General features: G+C 37.8%; 1 protein-coding gene across 2 annotated transcripts in view; it reads left to right on the top strand.

The window, feature by feature from the left end:
* Window positions 1-21,941, top strand: part of nudt14 (nudix (nucleoside diphosphate linked moiety X)-type motif 14) — a 127,390-nt gene that overhangs the window by 75,500 nt on the left and 29,949 nt on the right. Inside the window, exon 1 of one of the 2 annotated variants that reach the window (XM_079887205.1) lies at window positions 14,540-14,959. The exons of the other annotated variant lie outside the window; for it this stretch is intronic. Coding sequence (XP_079743331.1) covers window positions 14,879-14,959 — 81 coding nt within the window. The 5' untranslated portion in view covers window positions 14,540-14,878. Of the gene's footprint in view, window positions 1-14,539; window positions 14,960-21,941 lie in introns of those variants that run through there. 2 annotated transcript variants of the gene reach the window in all.

The following is a 21,941-nucleotide window of genomic DNA, read 5'->3' as shown; positions in this document are numbered from 1 at the left end:
TGTTTAGAGTTTTGCAAAAAGAGTGCATAAGATTTGCAAACGGTGTCTAACAGCCTGAACTTGTTTAAGGTTTTACAGGAAGAGTTATTTATTCAACAAATCAGTATAGAATTTGGTTCAGAGAATGGAGTTGAGTGTATTAGCAATTGTGAAAAACTGTAAACCCTGGCCATTCTTGAATATAAGCACGAACAGCCAGATGGTGCTGTTGCCAAACAAAAGAAATTCTAACCATCTTTTAATTTCAGCTTCAGCAAATGAAGTAGAGCAGGACCAGCGTTCACCTTGGATCTATCCTTTTAGTGTAAATTCAAATATACATTATATGTGCTCTTAAAACACTGACCCAACACCTCGATCTTCACCAAAGCTGTGGGTTGAGCTGGGTGATATATAGCCGAGATCTCCAATTGTTGCCTGTGTTGACAGTTATTAAGGTACACACTAAATTATTTTAAAACTAGACATACAGTATATTCTTTTATTGCTTTCTTCTCTCACTGTTATTTTGTCTAAATTCTGAACCCGTCACCTTTGCAGGTGTTCCAGCATATATACTGTATATCATTTGTGGGGTTTACCGAGAACCATAAAACTGACAAGATGGCATTACGCCATTGCAAAGATTTATAGGAGACCATCTTCTCAACCTTATCCAAACTCACATCAAGGTCAAATTATATACACAATTTTCAGTATTGTGCGATAACAACAAAATCAGTATGTTTCTGTTTATATTGGCAATGCATGAACTGATAAAATATATACTTTCAATGCAATGTAAGTCACTTTGAATAAAAGCCAGCCAAGTCAATTTAATTTTAGTGCTCAGTGTCACATTGTTTCAAAGCAGCTAAATGCATTCATGTAAAATAATCTATTAGTTGATGCTAAGGCTAAACCCATATCCACTGTATATTTGTCACAATGCATCTGTTAAAGTATATGGGTCATCCCACCCAATCTTCCCTTATATAATCAGTAACTATAATCCCCCACCACAAAATAATAAGGTATGGTCTTATGGTATAGATTTTTTTTCCATGTTTTTCCATGGCAATATATATTTTTGGACCCCTGTTTTGTGGTGTTAAAAAGAGCTTTTTGGACAGTTTCACTTGTTCAAACCCCTCTATGAGTTGAGAGCTGAATCCTTGTTCATTAAACTGACTATTTGACAAGCATAATGTAAATATATGTGCCATCCTCAACATTCTTATCACAAAACATATTCATTTAATTTAGTAGTTAAAACATGTTCAGTAAACATTTTACTCAAAACATATGCAAGATTTTCAGACTGGGATCAGGAGAAAATTTCAGAGAAAAAAATAGTTGTTTTGAACCAATATTTGGGGAATTGGGAAACACACTATATAAATTATTAGTAATTATTTAAAATTATTTTCCAGAAAATGTATACAATGACAAAAATCTTTACATTAGCACACATACTGTTTTTTCGTACACAGTATACATAGGTTTTAAAATATATTAGCTGTTTATGCTATGTGGGGGTCTTTTTTTGGCATAAGTATACATATAAAATAAATATAAGTGGGATTTTTTATAAGGCACCTCAAATAACCTCCACGAGCAGCCTTCTACCTTTTTCCGCCTTCTATGCATTGTTGTGATTGACGCATGGGTTTGTTAATGATTATTCCACGTTTCCATTGCTGTACCTAGGTGAGCTAATAATAATAGTTCTCGGAACGTGCCACAGTAGCCCATATAGGCCTGTTTGCTCCCTTAAGCTAATCCCTCCTGAAAAAGAGTTCCGCTCCACAGCAAACTGCCTGCCACCCTCCCTCCTTCTCTTGCAGCAGCAGGACTGACATGAGGGAACACATCCCATTAGCCGCCTACGCTTGCTCTTCTCCTCATGGATAAACCAGCTGCACACCACCTCCAGTGCACCCCCAAACAATGGCACTCAGAAGGCACATTCCTCTCTATTCATATGTTCTGTAGCCTCATAACGCCGACTGTACATGTCTCCATTCTCTGCATAATCATTATTCAATATAGCCAGGCTTCCTCTGGACTGCTCGGGCAAAGCCTAAACAAGTCCTGTCATATGTACTTAAGTCTCGTTTATCATACACCTGCCCTCAGACTGTCATGGTTGGTGGGACTGATAGTAAAGCCAAACACCATTTCCAGTAAAGCCAGTAGATCTTAGAGAGAGTAGGAGGATGTTATAATTGAGCTAAGGCTGAGCAGAAATATGATATCTGCTATAACACTATCTTCCTAAAGTACAATGCGGCGATATAAGAGATTGTTGTCATCAGGGGAAGCAATTAAACATAAAGAGGGAAGAAAAGAAATCAGTGAAATGAACTATATATAGGCTATACCACTTCAATGTCAGTCGGCAGAATCGGTGGAATCAAAGCTCCCCTGGGAGGAAACCGACTCTACTTCAAATGCTGGTTTCGACTGGTATTTGGGACTGGCATTAGTTTCCTCTTAAAGGAATAGTTCCGTCCAAAATGTACATTTTACAAACCTGTATTACTTTATTTATTGTGCAAAACAAAAAAAGAAGATATTTTGAAAAATGTTTCGTTTGTTGATATGATGAAAGTCTGTAAGATTATTTTTTTTTACATTTTTAAGTCCCTCACCAAGCCTGCATTTATTTGATCAAAAAATACAGTAAAAACAGAAATATTGTGAAATGTTATTACATTTTAAAATAACTGCTTCCTATTTTAAAATGTAATGTATTCCTGTGATGGCAAAGCTGATTTTTTTAGCAGCATTACTCCAGTCTTCAGTGTCACATGATCCTTTTCAGAATATAATATTCTGGTTTGCTGCTCAATAATTATTTCTTATTATTATCAATGTGGAAAAAAGTTGTGTTGATGAATAGAAAAGCATTTTTTCTGAAATAGAAATCTTTGCAACAGTTTAAATGTCTTTACTGTCACTTTTGATCAAATCAATGGGGCCTTGGTGAATAAAAGTATTAATATCTTTAAAAAAAAAATCTCACTGACCCCAAACTTTTGAAATGTAGCATGAAATAAATGTTAATCTTAATTAAGGCTTACATTTAATTTTTCATCATACTAGGTGATTGTGCCACTTTGGAAAATTACAATAGAGTTTTATATAGATTAATTTCCCTCTAACTTTGTCCTTTTGGAGCTTAAACATTTTGGACCCCATTGACTTTCATTGTATGGACAATAACAGCTGAAACATTCTTCAAAATATCTAAAAGAAAGAAATTCATACAGGTTTAAAACAATGTGAGGGGGATTAAACTAGGACAGATTAGACCTGTGAGAACCTAGAAATGCTGACAGATTTGCGTCAATAGGTCACAGCAACTGGCCAAATGTCCTTGTTGATGTGCAACACTATTTCATTTAAATCAAATGATCAGGATCTGAGATTTTAAATAGGCACACAAGTGAAACAAGCACACATGCTCCATAGAAACCAAAAACAGGAGTGTATTTTGATTTGGGCCGATCCCTTCTTTTTCAAAGTCTTTTTTTTTTTCCGGATTACCAAAGCCATTGCCTGATTGAGAGAAAAATGCTAACATGTATGGGCAGGCGGTCTGACCCTCCACTGATTTCTGGGCACACACAGGTGTGGTGATATACAGGAAACTATCTAACACAGTGAACAAAAGATCCAAATGCAACCCCAAGGCACAAATGCATCGGCATTCAGGAACACATTATTGGCGTGCGCCATCCATGGCCGACAAACCATGCCGTATAGCTCTCAAATACTTAAGCATTGCACTTTTTACCCACTGTTCAACAGAATGGATGCATAATTCTTAATTATTATTAATAAGTTCTTCATTAATATTCCCTGGTGGTCTTTAAAGCCGAACAATGCAACAATGAAAGGCACGCACAGGATGGCAGCCGTTTTAAAGCACCGTACAATTACGATTATCGCGATGGGAAACAATCAAACTTGTCGAGAGCTTTTAATACCCCGTTCTTTGTTGATGCTTCCTGCTGGTCACCCAGTCCCCATGCTGGGACATGTTTGCATAGAGCGCCACCCTTATCAAGGCCTATCTACCAAAGCCGGCCGAGCCCTGCGAGTGACAGCAGGAGCATGTACAGTGGAGGGCAGATAAAGGCGGTGCTGTTTAAATAAAGAACGGCGGCAGTAAAGTGGGCTCAGAGGAAGGCCGCATTCTGCCTCCAGTACAATGGAATCATTCTTCAGACCTGGGGACAGAATAATATTGCCCTTCTGAAGCGGGTGGCACAGGAAAAGAGGGAGCCTCGAGGGAGTTACCCAAAACTCTCTGGCTTTATTTACAGCCGTCCGGTCACTGGCGTACCGCTGGCACCCATGGGAGGGCTGCAGAATCAAAAGCGCTGCATGACAAAACACCCCTGGCTTCGGATAATGGGCCTTGACTCTGGAACTCTTTTCTCAAGGCCTCGCAAGTGTGGCTGCCTCAACCGAGGAATTGTTGTGCTGCAACAGGATCTGCTAATGGATTTACAGCTATGCGACGTTTGTTTGCTTAAAGATTGATTTAGAGTTTTATTGAGGAGTACAGATGTACATTGGCTAACTGAAGATGTCCTTGTAGGTTTGTGTTTGTGTTTGTATGCATAGTGCTTCTGAATTGATTTGAACACAATCAATCTTCTGGTTTTCAGGGGTGAAAATGGCAGTACGGGACTGTGACCAATGGATGGCGCTTATCCCTCATAAAGTTGCAGACTTATCACATCACTTCTATAAAGACTGTAGCTGAAAAGTAAATAGCTGTGTGATTTTTTTTCTCTCACAGGTCAGAATCAGTTTGAGGGCGTAGACATCACATATATTAGTGTGTATGAGTGTGCCTGATGCTGATTAACAATTGACTGTAAGACCATCTGTGACTAATCAATTTACACTAAATGTTCATGCGCAAGCATACAGAAAGAGATAGGAAACAAATACTACAACTGTTACCAACCTTGAAAATGATTGTTCATTGATAAACCATATTGGTAAAAGGCAAGATCTAGCAATAAAGCGTGTTAATTAATCTGTGGGAAAGGCTGACTATTCCTGATAGTAACCAGGCTCTAGGGGCTGTTAATCAACTCTTTTCTGTTTTATTTATTTATTTAAAAATTCTGACCTTTATCACAGGTCAGAATCAGTTTGAGGGCGTAGACATCACACATATTAGTGTGTAGTGTGCCCTACATGCCCTAATTGACTGTAAGACCATCTGTGACTAGTCAATTCACACTAAATGTTGATGCGTAACCATATGAAAGAGATAGGAAACAAATACTACAACTGTTACCAACCTTGAAAATGATTGTTCATTGATAAACCATATTGGTAAAAGGCTAGACCACAGGAGATCTAGCAATAAAGCGTGTTAATTAATCTGTGGGAAAGGCTGACTCCTGATAGTAACCAGGCATAGGGGCTGTTAATCAACTCTTTTATGTTTTATTTATTTATTTAAAAATTCTGACCTTTATCACAGATCAGAATCAGTTTGAGGGCGTAGACATCACACATATTAGTGTGTATGAGTGTGCCCTACATGATTAACAATTGACTGTAAGACCATCTGTGACTAGTCAATTCACACTAAATGTTGATGCGTAACCATATGAAAGAGATAGGAAACAAATAAAAAAAAACTTTCTGTGTAAATGATTACCATTGTGGACAAAATCACACAACATTCTCGACTGTATTAGCCAATATTTTTACCACACTTCATGACATGACAAAAAAAAAGACAAATCTCAATATCTTTCTATATTTATCAATCTCTCTCTCAAAAAAAAAATTCTAGATTTTTATTTATTTATGCCACCGCGGGTGTCTTGCTCTCTCTGAGCCAGAGGTGAAAATGAATACTGGTAGTTCAATGGAGGTGTGAAATTATTTCTTCACACTGATAATGAATTCTGCCCCATAGTGATTAAAAGAGGTTTCTGAATACCCAGATGATCACTGCATGTGTTTTACACTCAGTTTCGATAATGAATGTGATGATCTAAGATTGCCACCTTCCTAAAGCTTTTTTTCCTCCAGAACAGGATTCATAATATCTGAGCACTGCTGTACTTTCCATGATTCTGGGTTATTTCGGACTATATTAAATCTTGAGGTAACAATTTAAAATAAATAACATTTGTAAATGCATTAGGTATCATGATCTAACAAGGAACATCATTTGTTAAATAGGTTCATGTTATGTATACAATATTATTAAGGGTAATTCATGTGTATTCACAATACATTAGGCATTTTGTTAAGTTGTAGATCTTTAAATGATAAAAAAAATGTATATGTACAAATTAACATTAATAATAATTATTATTATACAACAGCTTATTTTAAGTTATATAAATAATTACATTTAATTAATGTTTTTAAATAATACATTAGATAATGTTAATTTATACAACTTGAAAAGTTAAAATATTATATTAAGAAATTAACACAATAATCAGCATAATCAATTATAAATTACATTTAATTGTATTATCATTGTTATTTATAAAAAAAAAATGTTTATTGTTATTTATAAAATAAATTAAGGTAGGCTACTTTTCATATTACATTATAATGTAAATTTATACAACTTGAAATGTTAATGTATATTTAGAAATTAACATTAACCAATAATAATAATAATATTAATGGATACAACAACTTTTACCAAACTTGACAATGATTGTCCATTGATAAACAATATTGGTATAAGGCTAGACCACAGGAGATCTAGCAATAAAGCATGTTAATTAAGCTGTGGAAAAGGTTGACTATTCCTGATAGTAACCAGGCTCTAGGGGCTGTTAATCAACTCTTGTATGTTTTATTTATTTATTTAGCCAAGCTTGATGCAACATCACGTGCGGTTGATAGTTAGGGCAGCAGTGCCGCTCCATGCATACAGTTCTGCAGTGACTAGGCCTATGGCCCAGCATGTCATTAACGCACCACTGCTGTGACAAAAGCACTAATTATTCTTCTTAGACTGTGGTTAATGAACCCAGCTGCAACTGAGGGTCCACTGCCATACTGCAAAAGACGGGTTCCAGAGGTAAAAAAAAAAAAATTTTTTTAACCATAACCTACCTTTAAAGACAGACCTGTTGTGAGCTCTGAGGACAATTCATGGTATATACTTTTGTTGAAGCCACCTGTTCACATTATTTCAGCATATTTTTTTTTAAATAATTGTTTAACAGCAGAATTTCTTGTGAAAAACTGTTACCCATCATGCTGTACAGAAAATTCCACCAATCAGAGAATGGCAGTCAGCAAATCACACCAAAAGAGCTTTGCAGGCAACACCCTCTCCCATGAAGCACTGTGAATCGAGTCGGACTCTACAATGGCTGCATCCGAAATTACATGCTTTCTAAATAGTAGGTGAAAAATAGTATGTGACAAAAGAAGTATATCCGAATTCACAGTACTCATAAAAGAGAAGGCAAAAAGTACCCGGATGACCTACTTCTTCTGGTGAGATTCTGAAGTGTGCATCTGATGGACACTTTACTATCCCATGAGGCCACGGGAGAGGATTTTTGAATGACGTGTGAAGTGACACTGCTAGGTCACATGATAATGACAGCATGGCGCATGTAGAACGTCCAGATTACATACACACATTCATACTATATAGAATGTACTTTTTTAGTGGTCGTGAAGTAATTACTTAATCAAAATAAGTACTTACTCAAGAGAGTATGCGATTTCGGACGCAGCCATTGTTTTTAATTCAATTGTCATGCAGTGCTTAATGGGATTGTAGTTCTTTCCTTCACTTTAATAAAGTACACAATAACGCCTAACCCTCCCATCACCACCACCACTTAACCTCATCCACCACAGCTATGACCAGCACCAATCTTCCCCCATGGTCACAGGGCACATACTGGTCTATTAGTCCAGTCATTTTATGAAAAAAGGTTGAACAAATTGCAACAGAAAAAAACTCAACTGATTTTGTATCCTCAATATGTCCTGAGTAAGGAAAAAAAAGTCCTGAAGAATCCCATTAGGGGAAAGTTTAGAAAAAGACCCAAATATAGCCTATTCATATGCCTATTCATTCTTTTTCTTATGTGAATAGGGTAAACATTTTAACCTTTAGATATCACCATGAAAATTACTGAGTTGATTACTTAATATTACAAGTATTACAAGTTTTTTGAAATTGTTTGTTAACATGGACAAACGGTGTATAATCTAATTACCCAGACAGCAACATAGTGTCGGCCCAGATCCGGCCCACATCTGGACCGTGTGAAATCCACATGAACCAGATTTGGGCCAGATCTGGGCTGATACTATGTTGCTGTCTGGGTATGTATGTGCTAATTTGCATAAATACCACAACAGATCTAAACATTATAGCCAGGTGAAAATGTCTTGTTGAATCTTGTTGACACATAACAGTAAAATACTTAATGTTAAGGTCTGAATGGAACCCATTTAGGCTACCCATGAACATTAATACATAGAGGCAGGAAGAAGTACTTTAAACCAGCCTCTTCGGGACTTTTTTTCCCCCTTACTCTAGACATAATGAGGATACAAAATCAGTTGAGTTTGCTTCTGTTGCAATTTGTTCAAGGTTGATCATCATTTTGGCTTAAAATGACTGAACTATATGTAATTGGAGACAGAACTGCGTTTGCACAGTTGGTTTAGTGTGTCACACTGTTTCTCTTCACTACAGCCCCCCGCCACCGCAACAGACGCCCTCTGTAACCTCTCACTCCGTATACAGGCTGCACCTTCTGTAGGGCGTCTCAGGTTTTTGAGATCAGGTTGTGTCATTAACAGTGTCTCTGTGGGCCAATTCAAGCAGGTAATTAGCAAGGGAACGTGCATTCCCATGGTGATGAGAGGCACAAGCCATCTCGCAAACACGTTCGGCCCAGAGCCCTGCATCTGCGGCCGAGCTCGAGTGTGAGTAAAGCCTCATATCAAAACAATAGGATTTGAGTTTCGAGGCATTTAAAATAGTCCCCACTTCAGGAGAGGGGGTAGTCAGCTGTTCCTTAGTAAATTGAGAGAGAGATCAAGGTTCTGTCGGCTTGTCAGGCCTGTGGCCCTGTAATCCCAAAAGATGACTGCCACTTTTGACCACTTCTAAAAATACCTCCTCAGGCGTCTCTTTATCACTTAAGTTTCACCTTTCCCAACTCATCAAAATCAGAAACTGCCTATTTCACAATCTCATCTCTGTTTGCGACTCTGTAATTTGAATGAATGGTACTGTTGGTCTGAGTACGCCGGTCATAATTCTTGTGCAAAATGAGGAGCGGGACGCGGGAATTCTGTCTGGGTAACACATCCGGGGCCACAAGAACAATAATAGCCCTGCCTGAAAATACAAGGGGCAAAATAACAGAGGTGGTTTCCATTACAAAGGCCTTGGATGGAAGAGAGGCCTGCTGCTTTGAAGGACTATTCAGGAGAGGCGAGTTCCACACAGATCAGGTTGCCTTAATTTAGGCCCTACCTGGAAAGGGAGGAGGGTCGAAGTGTCGTTTGATGTGACAGGCAATGGCCATTCTTGTCCCGCCCAAAGCCGCACACATCACACCTGCATATGTGCGTGTGTCAATAATATATATATATATATATATATATATATATATATATATATATATATATATATATATATATATATACATATGTGTGTATCAGTGGTGTGCGGTGGTGTTTTAAAATGAGGAGACAAAGTCCTCACATTTTATTATATTCTGTATATCAAAGGTCATCATTCAGGTCATCATTTGTTTTCATTCAGGCCGATGAGAAAAGATGCAGGATTTATCGCACAAATCAATCATATACCCAATCATAACCGATCATATCAAAGCGCGATGGAGCCATTGCCTCCTCTCAAGTGACTTTCCCCCATTCATTCTCAATTACCCCCCACTAAACCCACTGCACGCATCTGATTTAAGTCAATGAGGACAGAGGCACGACAGACGCGGACTCCCACTGTCGTATTACGTGTTCAGTCCAAAGGCACATAGTTTTTCTTTACAAAGTAATGGCCTGGCACCATGGTACAGTGTTTTTTTTTTAGAATTTTTGGGCATCGTTTTGACAACGTTGTTGTATGTACGTGAAAAACACAGAGGAAAAACGTTTCGGTTTTTAGTACATCGTTGTCGTGTTTAGACTGGTATCAAAGTTATGTGAAAACTATGTGAAACCAACGTGAATACAAGAGTACATTTCTAAGAACTTGCCACGTGTTTTGAAAAGATCCTTTTCTATATCGTGGACACTCATGTCCTCACTAAAATGTCATTGACCCATATGCAACTGCCCTTCAAGGCCACAATCTCTTCAGGATGTCGTGTCTGGCTCGACACCCTGTGAACGCTAACAGAAGGGTTGCAGGCACCTCAGCTAAGTGCATTCCCAGAAGTCTGACCTTTGTCATCTCCGGCAACAGCAAATCCCTGCTTGACCCCTTGCTGATAAACCTACTGTGCCTAGACTACTAAAGGAGACAGAGAATAAGCTAGAAATATGAAAAGGAGTGTGTGAGGCTCCATGACCACGTATTCTCTGGAGCCAGCAGTGGCCTGGCTTGTGTTGCAATGCCAAAGAGTGTAATTCAGAGTGAAGGGACGGTCCAAACCACAGTGACGCCCTGAGGTGCGCACAGGGATGCAGGATTAGCACTCTGTTGGGGCTCCCGAGCCAAAAAGATGGTCTGATAAGATACAGGGGTTCTTGCAGGGGGCCTCATGCAGACTGAAAGGAGGACCGGGGGATCCGATATCCATTTTCCATTCAGCTTTAAGATATAGACTGTGTAATGAGCCATGTCTCATCTTGAGTTATCTTGTGTTCTCAGACTTTCACTTCTTCGGCTACTTATTTGGATACTGTGCACAGTTCAAAACAAGGGCAGTTCACACAAAAGCTCTGCCGCAGAACACAGGGCTATATTTACAGTGCCTCATATAAATAGTTTCAAAGTCCTGTGGATGTTTAATCTCTTTTGGTACAACGATTTTTTATTGTGTACTACAAAAATGATCCTTGATAAAAATATCATCCATAATAACATACAATGCCACTAGTCTGACTCCCAAACGAATGACTCTCATGAGCCGGATCTCTTAATTAATGAATAGTTCAACAGCAAAAGTCACCGGTTTGAATCAGTATGACAAGTCCTTTACAGAACTAGATTCATCCGAGCACTTAGTGAATCAACATCTGACTCACTTACTGAACCGCAAGTTTATCATTATTTTCATAGCTTGTATTTCTTAATATCAGTAACATTACTGACTGACTGACCTTTGTTAGTTTAAAAAATGGAGATGATAAATTATATAAAAAAAATGATATATGTCTTTTGTAATAGCTAATAAGTATTTAATATTTTACATATACAGTATGTATATTTTTGTAATAAAGAAATACTAATATCAGTATTCACATATTCAAATCAAGTGTCCCCACAAAAGGCTCTTAAACTCTCAGTCAGTGAACCCCTTTTTCAACTCTGAAAGTTACGACTGTGAACCTCTAGTACTGCTTATCAAAAAGTGCAGCCATGTTCAATCGGATCATATCAATTGGCCGGGTGGAGAAAAAAGGGCTGCGTTTCCATTCCAGTCGCACATTGTTTTGTCTGGCAATGTTTATTTAGATGTAAATCAGCCAGCAAAAGTGTTACATCCTGCCAGTGTATGGAGGGTGCGACTTCTGGCCCTCTGAGGAGGAAACTGGCTTGAAGAGATTGGGACCCTCGGAATGTCAGAAACCAAGTGCCCTATTGCAGTTTGGGTGACATCACCCTTTCTCCCCGAATTTAGCATTAAAGTCGGGGCATCCTGGGTGTTACACGTCCTCAGCTCCTCTCAACACCTCCTGGCATGGGCCTGTATGGTGCTTTTGTGATTGCACTGATTATTGTATTATTGTAGGCAACCACAATCACAGTACCGCACAGTATTGCGTCTAAAGATGTTTGGAAAGGTGCACACCCCGGGGTCTATAAGGAACACGCTGAATTTCCATGATGCCTTATCGACTGCCTTCCACCCCGCCTTCATCAAAAGATCTAATTTAGATCAAATTAGAACTTGTATTTTTCCAGTCAAACTCAGAAGATTGGAAGGGGCGGGAAAGGGGAACCAAGGGGCGGAATCCGTTCGTGTGGGAGAGTTCTGAGAACTATGATTAGAGGTATGAGAAATATGATTGAAAGAACAGGGTGTGGAGTATATTGTGGATTGAATTGTCATCACATTAATCACTGTGGTTATACAGAGAAACCAACCACATGAGAAATAAAACATTTGGGTCTTTGTTTTTTTGTGTCCTTGTTTACAATATTTGTATGATTTCTTACTGGATAAGACAAAAAGGCCCAAGGATATTGCATAACAAATGGGTAGAAGAAGAATGCAAATACAATTATTTGCATTTAAATACATCTGATTGATGACAATTAATTGATACAGTACTAGAGCTGTTCTAATAGTAAAAATCGGATGTCAATTTCATTCTAAATACTTTGGATGAGACAATAATGCTGGATATAAAAATAGTATACATTATTCAGGAACTGCAAGCCAATTTCGTGCTCTTTATGTCTGTAACCTTGACCTAACAATCATATACTGTAGGTCCCTAGTGAATTCCTCATGCAGTGTAATTAGCAATTTGCTCCACTTCTGCTGTCTCTGAAATCATGTCAAGCCATCAATAGACATATTCTCCACCTGTCGATGATGAACCAACTAGATGATGTCATCTCTATATATGTGAAAGCTGTGATCACAGATCTAGAGCAGACAAAGAAAATTTTCACCATATGGGCACTTTCTGTGGTTGTGAAAAAGATGGTGACTAACAAACATCATCTCTCAAAATACAGTTTTATACACTTCTATCATTACTGACTCTTGAATTTCAAATTACGTTCAAATTTGTTCAAATTACTTTGTTAAAATGTGCTGAAGCAACTTATTTTTTTTATTTGTTCTCACAAATTAATATGATTAGGTTCAATCTACTTGAATCATTTTTGTTGACAACTAAGTGGACAGTGGATCTGTTGCTCCCAGCATGCTTTGCATGGGACTGCATTAGGAGAGTACATTTTGAAATTAACAGTTATTTTGTGTTTTTCAGTAAAGATAAAGACTTATTAGTGCTTAATGTGTAGAGATTTAAAAGAGTTTATGTTATGCTTTTGAGTTTCTTGTGCAGAAGAGTGGCGTTTGTTCTTGGGCTGTGGGTGGCATGATAAACATGTCTGTTGATGAACAAAAACTGTTCTAATTGGCAGTACTGAAACCAGTATCTTCTTATTTGTTCATCCTACAAGTTTTATAATAAACTAAATTGTCTTTAGAATACTAACATGCGCTGTTGCATGTTAAATTTATTAAGTTGCTTCAACAACACATTATTTGTTTAAATAAAAGTTCTCCTTAATTTATTTAAGTTCATTAAAAAAAGCCTACTTTCAGCTGTCCTTCCAAGAGTCACAAAACAGTTGTGAAACTTCAGCACTGGGACCACAAATGCACCTTTTACTAGGACTCAACCATTGAAGATAAATAATTATAAGATGTTTCAAGAGAGGATAAGCTCTGTCGGCTGGTTTTGATGAGCAGAGGCATACAGTCAGTAAAAAAAAAAAAAAACCTGCACCAATCATGAAACACACAGTTTACCTCTGCGATTCTTAAGACATCCATGTCAAATGCTGCATTCTGTTTCAACTACATTGAAACCACATGTTTAGACATTCAGTGGTCACTGATGTTTTAAGGCCATCAGATAAGCAGAAAGATTTACTTTGCAATAGTGGAGTGTTTGTGAGGGTAAGAGACAGAAAATGAAGAACTGAACAAATGAAATAGCCTACATTAGATGGAAAAGAAAAAATATGTTTGGAATGGAATTGGCTGCCTGTATAAGTAGGTTAAAGAATGAAAAGAAGACAGTATGCTACATTATTCACATGACCTGACTACATCACATGATTCATTAAGAGAGTGTGATGATGACCAGTTATCATCTCGGAAATAAAATTATTTCACATTTTTAATCCATTTTTGTGTTAAAAAAGATCCTTTAATTTGGCAGATAAATAAAATAAACGAATCAAGAAAGAGAAAACTATATGAAATGTATATACACATGCATAATAAAATATAAATATTTTAAAAGAAATAAAACTAATAGACAGTTTGTTGTTACTCACAATACAAGTTAGGCTATTACCCAATTCAAAATCTTTCTTGTTAAATTAGTTTTTCTACAAATACTAGTCTACTACTACATAATAATTCCACAACAAATACCTTAATTGTCCTGTTGAGGAAGGTGGGGTGGGGGGTCAAATGAATCATTCAGGGATTTGGGCAGTGCACGTTTCTGCAAAGATTTACAGAAAATTGTTCAATACTTTTGGCGGTTTAAATTCTTTAAAGACTTTTGGCGGTTTATTTAGCGAATCACGCGCTCCCTGAAGTTGGCGCTTATGTGAGGTAATGCCAGCACGAGCCAAGCACACACCTGAATGCGCGCGCTAGGCGCGCGCCCGGTAAAGGTCGAAAAGGAGGCGTGCTGAGGCGACAGAGTCCGTTGTTTAACCTTAAAATAAAAATAAATGAACGAATGACCTTATCCACCTGCAACTATAGCTGACTGGAAGTTTTCTGCACCGCGTCCGCATAGTCATCCTCTCTACAGAACATTACTACAACGCAAAGACTAAACAGCGTTCTTTATTCTGCCCTTCACAGGCTTCCGTAGACATTTCCCCTCATTCTCCCGTAGTCTGCGGCTCTGCCATCTGTGGTGAGAAGTACCCGTGGGCAGCTATATCAAAGCCATGGAGCAGATCAATAATATTCAGGTGGTTCCGTGCACCAGCTCGAACTATCTGAGACCGTTTAGGGTGCATTACAACCAGGTGAGTTGCTGTAGTTTAATCGCACGTTATCATCTGTCAGTGATGCGGTCACACCTCATCATTTTGCTGTCAGCAGCCCAACCCCCATTCATTCTGTCATTGCTTTTATCGACCAACATTCCGTCTAATATTTCACAATCAGCATAACATATATAGCGGCATTCAGAATGACAAACGACGTATTTCAAATGTTGCTGATATCGTGTATTGTGATCTTTGGCTAGCTAGCAAGACGCTATTAAGCTATAGACAGGAAAGCAGCCACTTTCCCTCGAGCACATGCTTTACATTACAAGCGGCACAGCTGCCTTAGGCTTTATTAAAAGCCTGATGCACATAATATTGTACAGTTGGTACTGAGGAATAAAACGAGATCCTGCACTGAACATGATGGAAACATGCTAGAACACAAGCTATATTATCATTAATGTTGTCCATACTGTTATCTATCTCTCTGCCATAACCAATTTTGAAAAAATAAATAAAAATATATAAACAATAATTCTGAATATAGTCAGTTTTGAATATAGTCAGGGCAAATGCTATTGTTAGGACAACCCTCAGTGGAGGCCTTCTTGATTTTATAAATATTAAATATTATAAGGACTCGAGTTATTAAAACATTTTTAAGCAAATGAATTAAGCGACATCTGACTCACTAAAAGATATATAAACTCAGCAAAAAAGAAACATCCTTTTTTCAGAATACTGTATTTTAAAGATAATTTTGTAAAATCCAAAATTAGCTTTACAGATATGTTTTGTAATGGGTTTAAACAATGTAATGAGTTTTTCATGCTTAACCATAAATACTAATTAACAATTATTGCACGTGCACCTGTGGAACAGTCCTTAAAACACTAAGGCTAAATCTACATTAACCCGGATATTTGAAAACTGCGTTCACACTAGCGTTTTCAAGCATTTTCCAAAAGTTTCTCATCCTCAATGAAACGTCTAAAAACGATAAATTCACCTTACTGTGCATGTGTAAAACCCTCATAAAAGCTCAATTAGATGATACAGATGGAACAGACATAATCAAGTTCTCATGCTATTTTTCAAGCAGGATTATTTTATTAAGCAAAATATCTCATCATTCACCTAGCCTATGTGTCCGGGTCGCACTCACTCACTCGCCTTTAAATGTTTGGTCTAAACGCAACTGCTCTCATGTTTTGGCACAGGACAGCAATTGAGAGTAAATTTTTGCAGGACTGCAATATGAGGAGTTTACAAAGTAACATATCTTTAGCAACAGTTTGAAAGTTATAGCGCATAATAGCGGTATAAACGCATATCTAACAGTTCAATATGCGTCACATGACTAAAAACGCTTCTTCGTTTTCAAATACCTTTTCACAGTCCACACAGCAATGCGAAAACAGCGTTTTCAAATTTAACCACTTGGGAAAGCGTTTTCAGAAAGCTCAGTTTTCACAGGACAAAAACGCAGTGTGGACAGAAGGCCAAAACGGAGAGAAAAAGATGCGTTTTCAAACGAAAATGTATTAGTGTGGAAAAGGCCTTAAAGTTTACTGGTGGTAGACAATTAAGGTCACATTTACAGTAACTTAGAGACACTAACACTAAAGAAACCTTTCTACTGACTCTGAAAAACACCAGGAGATAGACTCCCATGGTCCGTGATCACCTGTGTGAACATGCAGTAGGCCTAGTCCTGCTGAGGACTGCAGATGTGAACAGAGCAATAAACTGCCATGTCCATAATGTAAGATGCAGACAGTGCTACAGGGAGACAGGAAGGGCAGCTGATCAACCTCGCATGGCAAACAACATGTAACCATATGTGCCCCCAGACATGTTTGAGAACTTGCAAGTGCCTTGGTGGAAGAGTGGGTTTATATATCGCAACAAGAACTGGCAAATCTGCTGCAGTCCGTGTGGATGAGATGCACTGTAGTACTTAAAGCAGCTGGTGCCACACCAAATGCTGACTGCTACTTTTGATATTGACTCCCTCTTTGTTCAGGGACTCATTCCATTTCTGTTTGTTAAATGTCTGTGAAATTTGTTTAGTTTATGTCTCAGTTGTTGAATCTCTTTATGTTCATACACATATATACACATGTTAAGAAATTTGTTGGGGAAAAAAACAGTTGAAAGTGAGAGGATGCTTCTTTTTCTTTCTTTTTTTTTGCTGAGTTTAGACATTGTAGTAGATTGTAGCTTGACTAGTAGATTGCTATGAGCAAAACATTATCCTCTATGGGTGCGTTGAAGTGGGGTGGTGAACAGGTGTTTTGTATCATACATATAACTGTTGATTTTAATTCTTGATTTTAGCATTAATGGAATGCTACAGTATTTACCAATCAGGAGACTGCAGCTATTAGTTTAATAATTCATGTGTTTTCCCCCAGTTTGTTATGCATTAGCTAGTTGATACACATACTGAGACAGCAAATGCATTATACATTATAATATTAGCTTACATGGATAAAAAAAACAAACAAAAAAAAACAGGACTTCATTACGAGGTCATTTTACGCACACATTTTAATGTTAATAATCTTTTAGCCACTCTAAAGGCCCTTTCACACTGGACGCGATTTTGACGCACGAATAATTCGCGCGATGGTTTTATTTTTTGATCAGCTGTTTGTGTAATGAGCGCTTCCAAACCGAACGCGAATGTGCTGCGGCGAAAAAACGACTTTTATTTTTTTCCCTTCGATGTTGATTTTTTTTTTTTTTTTTACTTTTGCGGCGACAGAAAATGCTTCAGCCAATCATATACTACAAGGACAACGATTTGAAAGACAATGGCCCGGTTTCACAGACAGGGCTTAGACTAAGCCAGGATTAGACCATAGATCAATTAGGACATTTAAGTAATTTTTATAAACATGCTTAGAAAAAAACATTACCGATGTGCATCTTAAAACTAAAAAGGCACTGATATATTTTTAAGATCAGTCAGTGCAAGTTTATTTCAGTGGAAACAGCTCAGACTTACATTTTAGTCTAGGACTAGTCTTAAGCCCTGTCTGTGAAACCAGGGGAATGTGTGGCATAGCCTTGCCAACCAGCTCGGTTATCACGACTGTGAGTATGTTGTGTGATAGTTTTAATCGTTGTATAGTCCTGTGCTGTGTAGGCTAGCAGGCTAAACTACATTTGGGATAGAAACCTAACACTATTATCGTCAAAGATAGAGACAGAGACCGTGTTTACTTTGAACATGTAACAAAATGTAGTGAGACTATTTAGGGTTGCTTTTAGTATACTATACTATACTTAAAGACGCATCTCTTCAGCCAGGCATTTATATAATACTTTTAATCTTACAGTTAAATCCGGTCTCTAGTTCATAAACGCCAGAGGAGAACTGGCCCCCGACTGAGCCCGGGTTCTCCCAAGGTTTTTTTTTCTCCATTAGGTCACCTGATGGAGTTTTTCGGTTCCTTGCCACTGTTGCCTTTGGCTTGCTCAGTTGGGGATATTTGGGGATATTTAATTTAATTAATCAATCAACGATACTATTGATCAGCATTACCAAACGTGGACGTTCCACTAGAAACAAACATTGATGTATTGTTTTAATTTATTACTGTGAAGCTGCTTTGATACAACCTATGTTGTGAAAAGCGCTATATAAATAAACTTGACTTGACTTGACTTGACTATACATTCTTTGTGTGATATCTACAGTTTCTAGTCGAATGATTTTAACTTCCTTACTTAAGGTCCTTTCACACTGGACGCGATTTTGACGCACGAATAATTCGCGCGATGGTTTTATTTTTTGATCAGCTGTTTGTGTAATGAGCGCTTCCACAACGAACGCAAATGTGCTGCGGCGAAAAAACGACTTTTATTTTTTCCGCTTCGATGTCGATTTTTTTTTACTTTTGAGGCGACAGAAAAGGCTTCAGCCAATCACATACTACAAGGACAATGATTGTGTGGCGTAGCATTGCCAACCAACTTGGTTATCACGACTGTGAGTATGTTGTGTGATAGTTTTCGTCGTTGTATAGTCCTGTGCTGTGTTGGCTAGAAGGCTAAACTACATTTGGGATAGAAAGCTAATCGTCAAAGATAGAGATAGAGACCGTGTTTACGCTGCTCATGTGATGGGTTTTGACGCGAACTATTCGCACACGAACTATTCGCTTTTTCGTTACGCATCCGGTGTGAAAGGGCCTTTAGTGTGTTACATGTGTAGTGACATTACAAAACTCACTGTGTTTAGTTGAAGACGCAAAAAAACTGTGCACATTAGCATACTCCCCTTCAGACTCTCTGCTCTGACGCGCAAATTCGCGTCGCGGCTGATGTGAATGGTTTTGACGCGAACTATTCGCACACAAACTATTCGCTTTTTCGTTACGCATCCGGTGTGAAAGGGCCTTAAGCGGCTTTTTTTGCTCAAAGCCCTAAATTTAATTTGTGACCCTGACCATGCTTTTATCTTTTTTTAATCTGTTGTTTTGGCATCGCCTTCCTTTTCTTATTTCTATGAAACTATAGAGTAGTAGCTAAAGGCCCATGCCAACACATCTGTAGACCTTACTATCATATTCAAATAGCCTATATATGATTTAATCTTTTAACCTGTTGGTACTGACTGATTTTTGGCATGCATCCCAATCCTTTTCTTTGGAACTGTGGTACCAAATATGTCAACACATCCAGTGTTTTCCTGTGTTGACGTAATTTTTCCTTCTGTTGTACTGGTATGCATTAAATCCTTTTTGTTTTTTTTGCGGGGCACCTGTGGGTGTTTCCTCTTTGATTGTTCTCCTCAAGCTGTGTGTTGCATTTTTCAGAGTGTGGTAATACTTCCTCCTACTATAGTTTGACAAGCAGACCCTGGGTCCACATACACGGTTGCACATGAGGTGTCTTAGTCATCCACATCCTCTGCTCTGTGCGGGCATGGATGGAATGCATGGTGCTTTCTTTCCAGATTAAGTCCCTTAATGTGAGGGTAAGGGATTTCAAGATGTTTCATGTTTTACTTTGGGTCACACACAAACTAAATCTTGTAGTATGGATATAAAGTGCTGCGTATTAATGCTCAGGCCTCGCTCAGTGGCTTATTCTTTTTTAAAATGGTGGTTGGTTAGACTACTTTTCGGACTACACCTACAACTAAATGCTATAGGGATGCCATGCTCCTTCATAGACTACTGGCATTAGGAATGCACATATTTACCATTAAGAGCGCATCAAAATATCATCATCTGAAAAAAATAAATAAAAAATAAATCTGTTTGTGTATAAACGAGACTGGTGACTCAGACGGTGGCCAGATTTTGTTTTCAGTAATGCCCTTCCTAAACAAGATGTTCCTAAACATGAAACAGCACAAATGGTTACGACATTTTAGCATGATTTCTATAGTGGAATTACCGAATACCACAAATATTTGGCGATGTTTGGCAGGCTCTCATTCGTTTGCCTTTGCATATTAAGGCTTTTATTCTCAGTGTAATAATTATGTGTTGATTAAACACTTAAGCATATCTACACTGTAAAAAATAATCCTTGGTTAAATTTTTTTTTAAAGTAACTAACCTGGTTGTAAGCTCAACTGCTTGATGCATGAAAACAAACCTCATTGGTTCTTGCGGAAGCTCAAATGAAGCTCAGATTGGTTGCTTTAAAATTTTGAGTTCACTCAAAACTAAAACAAACTAACTATTAGTTTATAATAACTAAAACATTTAGGCTAGTTGATACAAAAAAGGGATTGTTTTAATCAACTCAAAATATTATATTATCTAAACAACATTAATGATCTAAGTTGATTTGACAAAATAATATGCAGTAAAATAATAGTAAATCATGAAATAATTTTTTATAGTGTATTTGTTGTAAAAAGGCAGGATTCTGCTTTAAAATTGATGCTGTGGTACTAGGTCATAGTAATGCAGGATATTTAAATAGATTTGCTTTGTGTTAGGAATATGTTCCATTAGAGAGAAAATAAATATGTTTAGGCCAGTCAGTTCATAGATATAATTTGTGCTAATAATTACAAAGTGTTGCATATGAAGTCCTGTTCAGGCTAGTAGAAAAGAATAATTAGGCCTTAATTGTCCTGCTTTTCCATTATGAATGATCATAGGAGGTCTTAAATGCATTACAAGTGAGCGCTTTAAAGTGCAGGTCAGAAAACATCCAGACACCTTTTCAGGTGCAACAGAAGATAAGTGCAGTCTATGCACCCACACCTACAACCTTTGCCTCTCTGAAGGAAGTTGAAATTTTCAGCACCAGCCGCATCACTGAGTCACAGGCGCTTTGCCACCCACACAGCCCTGCTGCCATGTACCAGTACACGGTTGCTTCCAATCCATTCCACCACCTGTATTTTCAAATTTTGCCACCCATCTCACCTTTGCACCCAAGCCTTTTGTAGATTCACCTCCAGGGTTTGGCATTATTCAATGAATCAATGTGTTGTCTAGTAGGGCTGGGTAAAAATAATGCCTTTTCAATTAGTCAGGGGTTGCACAGACTTTGACTTAAGCTTGATGTCGACTAGTCACTGATCATAGCCTATAGAGGGCGCAATAGAATAAGAAATCTTTGAAGTCCACTTTTATGCTCTGTTTCCAACAGTTAAAATTACAAATATATGCATACTCCGAGACTGCTCCACAAGATATGTTTGATTATACCACCTGGATACTCAAAAATTTATCAGGTGAATGCACGTTTTAAACAGCTTATTGTACACGCAAGTTAATCGCCGTTCTAAATTAATGCGCTGAAGCATTGTAACACACATACAAGACAGTAGGTCGCACATCATGTTTGGAACGCGCGCACACGGAAACATTCAGTAGTGCAGATAAAATAGCTTAGAAACTGAAAAGTTCTAGCATATATTTCTTAATAACTAAAACCCACAGCTTCACTATTAGTAGAGACACTGCCAGGTAGAATTAATCCACACGCAATAGATCTGTACTATTAATATAATTACTATACTAATTACTATTAT

Source organism: Squalius cephalus (genome assembly GCF_949319135.1).
Source record: "Squalius cephalus genome assembly, chromosome: 12".
Classification (NCBI taxonomy): domain Eukaryota; kingdom Metazoa; phylum Chordata; class Actinopteri; order Cypriniformes; family Leuciscidae; genus Squalius; species Squalius cephalus.
The sequence above is the reverse complement of the archived record's forward strand: the minus strand, read 5'-3'. Positions and strand labels throughout refer to the sequence as shown.